This window comes from Camelus ferus, chromosome 13 (assembly GCF_009834535.1).
Source record: "Camelus ferus isolate YT-003-E chromosome 13, BCGSAC_Cfer_1.0, whole genome shotgun sequence".
NCBI classification, from domain to species: Eukaryota; Metazoa; Chordata; class Mammalia; order Artiodactyla; family Camelidae; genus Camelus; species Camelus ferus.
The window spans coordinates 519,030-523,098 of record NC_045708.1 but is presented as its reverse complement, the minus strand read 5'-3'; the positions used below and the strand labels follow the sequence as shown (position 1 = coordinate 523,098).

At 66.3% G+C, this 4,069-nt stretch overlaps 1 protein-coding gene across 1 annotated transcript; it reads left to right on the top strand.

The window, feature by feature from the left end:
* The first annotated feature begins 306 nt into the window (after positions 1 to 306).
* Positions 307 to 2,394, top strand: FNDC10 (fibronectin type III domain containing 10). Its single transcript, XM_032494929.1, has one exon. The coding sequence runs from the start codon at positions 348 to 350 to the stop codon at positions 1,023 to 1,025; it is 678 nt and encodes a 225-aa protein (XP_032350820.1). The 5' UTR covers positions 307 to 347; the 3' UTR covers positions 1,026 to 2,394.
* Positions 2,395 to 4,069: the final 1,675 nt, after the last annotated feature.

The window sequence follows — 4,069 nt, the reverse complement described above, 5'->3', positions numbered from 1 at the left end:
GGCGGGGCGCCGAAGTGCGCTCACCGGGCGAGAGACCGAGAGGCCGGGTAGCCCCGCGCCGAGCCCGCCCCAGCCCAGCCTGCGCGGTGGCCCCCTCCCCTCTGAGATCCGCCCTCCCGGGGCCGCGGCCTGACGAGGGTTAAGGGGGGCGGGGCGTGGGACGGCCCCGCCTCCGCCGCCGCGCCGGGTCCGAGCGCGCACGGGGTGCGGGGGCGGGTCGGAGCGGGCCGCGGCGGCTGAGGGCGCGGCGCGCCGGGCGAGCGCGGGGAGCGGCGGCGCGGCCCGCGTGACCCACCGCCCGTGCGCCCGCGAGCCCGCGCCCCGCCGCCGCCCGGCCCAGCCGCAGGATGCGCGCCCCGCCGTTGCTGCTGCTGCTGGCCGCCTGCGTGCCGCCGCCCTGCGCTGCAGCCGCCCCGACGCCGCCGGGCTGGGAGCCGGCGGCCGACGCGCCCTGGTGCCCCTACAAGGTGCTGCCCGAGGGCCCCGAGGCGGGTGGCGGGCGCCTGTGCTTCCGCAGCCCCGCGCGCGGCTTCCGCTGCCAGGCGCCCGGCTGCGCGGCGCACGCTTCGGCCGGCCGCTCGCTGCGCGCCAGCGTCCTGCGCAACCGCAGCGTGCTGCTGCAGTGGCGCCTGGCGCCGGCCGAGGCGCGCCGCGTACGCGCCTTCGCGCTCAACTGCTCGTGGCGCGGCGCCTACACGCGCTTCCCCTGCGAGCGCGTGCTGCTCGGCGCTTCCTGCCGCGACTACCTGCTGCCCGACGTGCACGACGGCGTGCGCTACCGCCTGTGCCTGCAGCCGCTGCCGCTGCGCGCCGAGCCCCCCGTCGTCCCGGAGCCCGCCGCGGCCGCGGAGTGCGTGGAGTTCGCCGCCGAGCCGGCCGGCATGCGGGAGATCGTGGTGGCCATGACGGCGGTGGGCGGCTCCATCTGCGTCATGCTCGTGGTCATCTGTCTGCTGGTGGCCTACATCACCGAGAACCTCATGCACCCGGCCTTTGGGCGCCCGGGCCTGCGCCGGCAGCCTTGAAGCTCGAGGCATCCGCCCACCCGGGCTCCGCCTGCCCGACTAGTGCGCGGGAGGCCCCAGGCCCTCGGCCCGCCCTCCCCTCCTCGCTCCTGCTCCCGCCTTAGGATCTCCACCCATGGTCTGCTGGAGACGGATGGGGCACCGACCGGCCCAGGCCAGGGCCCTGGAGTCGTCGCACGACCTTCCCAGCTGAGCAGCCGCTTCCCAGACTCCAGCTCGAGACTTAGTCCTGTGGCCTGGGCAGGCCCCTCTCCAGCAGCCTTTATGGGGGCCGTCAGAGCCTAAGGCCTCTTCTAGTAAGAGCCATTGGCACCCCCCGGGACGTCACCTTGTATCTCCAGCCTGTGCTGAGCTGGAAAAACCAGGCTGTCGTCATGACTTGGTCACTGTGTGCTTTGCCGACTCGAGGGGGCCCCTTGGAGCCTGTCCACTTCCCGCCCCACCCCAGTGGGCTTAGGTAGCTTTGTGCCTTAGTATCTTGGGTCCAGTGCGGGAGCCACCCACCCGTCCAGTGCTGTCCACAGGAGGTCTATGGCCCTGATACTGGAGGCTTGTGCGGGCTTCTGGCCAGAGCCCCCTGGGGACCCTCCCTTCCAGCCTTGCAGGAGCATCCGGTTTGGGTAAGCAGCAGCCAAGCGTCCTGTGGTTTCCCCATGTGGGTATCTGACAAGCTGGGAGCCACCACTTAGCTCAGCAGGCAACTGAGAATCTAGCTGTTGTGTCCAGGGTGAGTGTCCTCTGATTTGGGGCAGTTCATCAGGGCTGGGCTCCTTCCCCTTTTGTGTGTCTGGTGAATGGGGGCAGGTGGCCAGGAAGGTGGGGTCTGAAAGAACAGTATTGCGTCCAGAGGGCAGAAGATTAGATGCCAGCCTTGCCCAGCTGGACCTTCCACTGTGGTCTGGACCCCAAGTCTCAACCATAGCACGATGGACATCACCACCCCATCCCCTCCTGGAGCTGGCGGCCAGGGGCCCGGGATCTGGCTAGAGATGCTGCTGCCCACCTGCCTGCTCACCCACTCACTATGGACTGAAGGCTGGCCTTGCCCCTCTCCAGAGAGACCTGAGTGTCCTGGCCAAGGCTGCTTCCTACACCAACCACCTGATGGTGCCGGGCACTGGGAGGGGTGCAGCATGGCACACCTGGCTCTCCGCAAGCCCCTGACTGTGACCATGCTGGACCTGGCATGTCTGGAGTCACTGTGGCTACCCCTCCCCTCCCCCTAGTAGCCACCAGCGACCCCAAGCCCTGGCTAGTGCCCCCGCAGCGCCCACTCCCTACCTCTGTCTGCTCTGCCCGCCCCTGGCGTGGCACTGGTCAGGTGTGGCCTGGCACCAGTGTCTAAATGTCCACTATTCTTAGACCAAAACCACTGTCTTGTGTGCTTCTTTGGGAGTTGGGAGAGAAGGTTGGGGGGAGGAGTTGAACCCTTTACTCCCAGCCCCTCCAGCATCAGCCCAGTGGCTGGCCTGGGACACTTTGCTGGTCATGTGGGGTCAGCCCCAGGCTGGGTGCACAGGCCTCCTGCCCTTCCAGTTCACGGCAGAGGGACCAGCAGAGTGCCTCACTGCTGGTCTGTTTACCCTCAGCTTGGGAAAGCATCCCCTGGTGCTCTCCTGTGGGGCGGGGGTGGGGGGCGGCATCTGCTGCAGTTAGAAATAGCCCAGGCTCGGGGATGACCCACTTGAGCTGTGAGGAGCAGCAGTTAAGCAGCTCCAGGAGGGCCCCCTCCCTGGCCTGGGCCTCCCATTGCAGTGCTAGAACTGGGAGTGGGGGGCCAAGGAACCTTGGTGTGTGGCACGTGCTGTGTCACCCCTGCCCACACGGCTGAGCCCTCCTCCACTGAAGGTGTCCTTGAGACCCAGCCGGCTGTGACCCTGAGGAGCAAGCACAGCTGGGGGCGGGCCAGGCTCTGAGGAGTGACTCACCCCCCGCCAGGGTGGGGGTGAGTGAAGTGTCTAGACCGCAGGCGGGAGTGGGAGGGGTTCCTTTTCCTGCAGCCCAGTTCCCTGGGGACCCTTTCCTTCCCTGCAGCCCAAGCCACCTCTGACACCTCGGGAACTAAGCAGCCCCAGTCTGAGGCACCCTGGGGGTCCTTTAGCTCCTGGGTGCCATTGGGTTCAGAACAGGAGCCACTGTGTGGTTCCTTGAGGACTGCCCTGGGCCCTCCGCCCCACACTCCACCTAATTTGGGTCCCTGTTCATGGGCTTGAGCTCATGCCAGCTAGAGCCACGGGCCTGTCCTATCAGCCGAACCAGGCTGGTCAGCACTGACCTGAAGCCCTCTGCTCCAGAGTTGCGTTTTTAGGGCTCTGTTCAAGGGATTCTTGGAGGCCCAGTGTCCAGCCCACACAATCCAGTGCGTGAGCCTTGGCCTGCAGGGTGGCCTGCAGCTGCTGTCCACTTCTGCTTCTGAACTCATAATCCCTGCAAACTGCTCCTTCCCCAGGTCACCCCACCATCCTCCCAGTGGCGCAGAACACACCCAGGCTCCTCCCCTGCCCAGCGCACCCAGACCGCCTCCCCATCCCACCACCTCTCCCCACTCTTGCTCCTTCTGACTTGTGACTGGTGGGTGGACGTGCACGGCTTCCCTGTGCCCTGGACACGGTGGGGTTGAGATGCCTCATTCCTCGGTCAGGACTTCTCCTTTCTTACTGGTGCCTGAAAGTAACTTACTTAAGCTTATGACCTTCTGACATGGAGCAGAAAGACCTGCCCCGATTCTGCAGTCCTGACTCTGCCTTCTGAGAGCTGGCCAGCCTTTCCGTGCCAGTTTCCCATCTGTGAGGTGACCTAACTTGCAGGCTTGTTTTGAGACTCTAGTGAGACCAGGACGCAAAGAAGAGTAAGTGGACCGTCCAAGCCACGCCAGGCCAAGACCCCCGGGGCTGCATCCCTGGCCTGACCCTGCTCCAAGTCCTGTAGTCCTCATTGAAATCCCACTTCTGGGGCTTCTGTGAGCAAAACGCACTCCCTCCTCGCCCCCCCAGACCTGGTCCAACACTCTTCACTCAGCCAACAGGAGGGATCCACAGTCCCTC

Excerpts from the sequence above, each read along its gene's own strand:
- FNDC10 (XM_032494929.1), top strand. The coding sequence starts at position 348 with ATGCGCGCCCCGCCGTTGCTGCTGCTGCTGGCCGCCTGCGTGCCGCCG.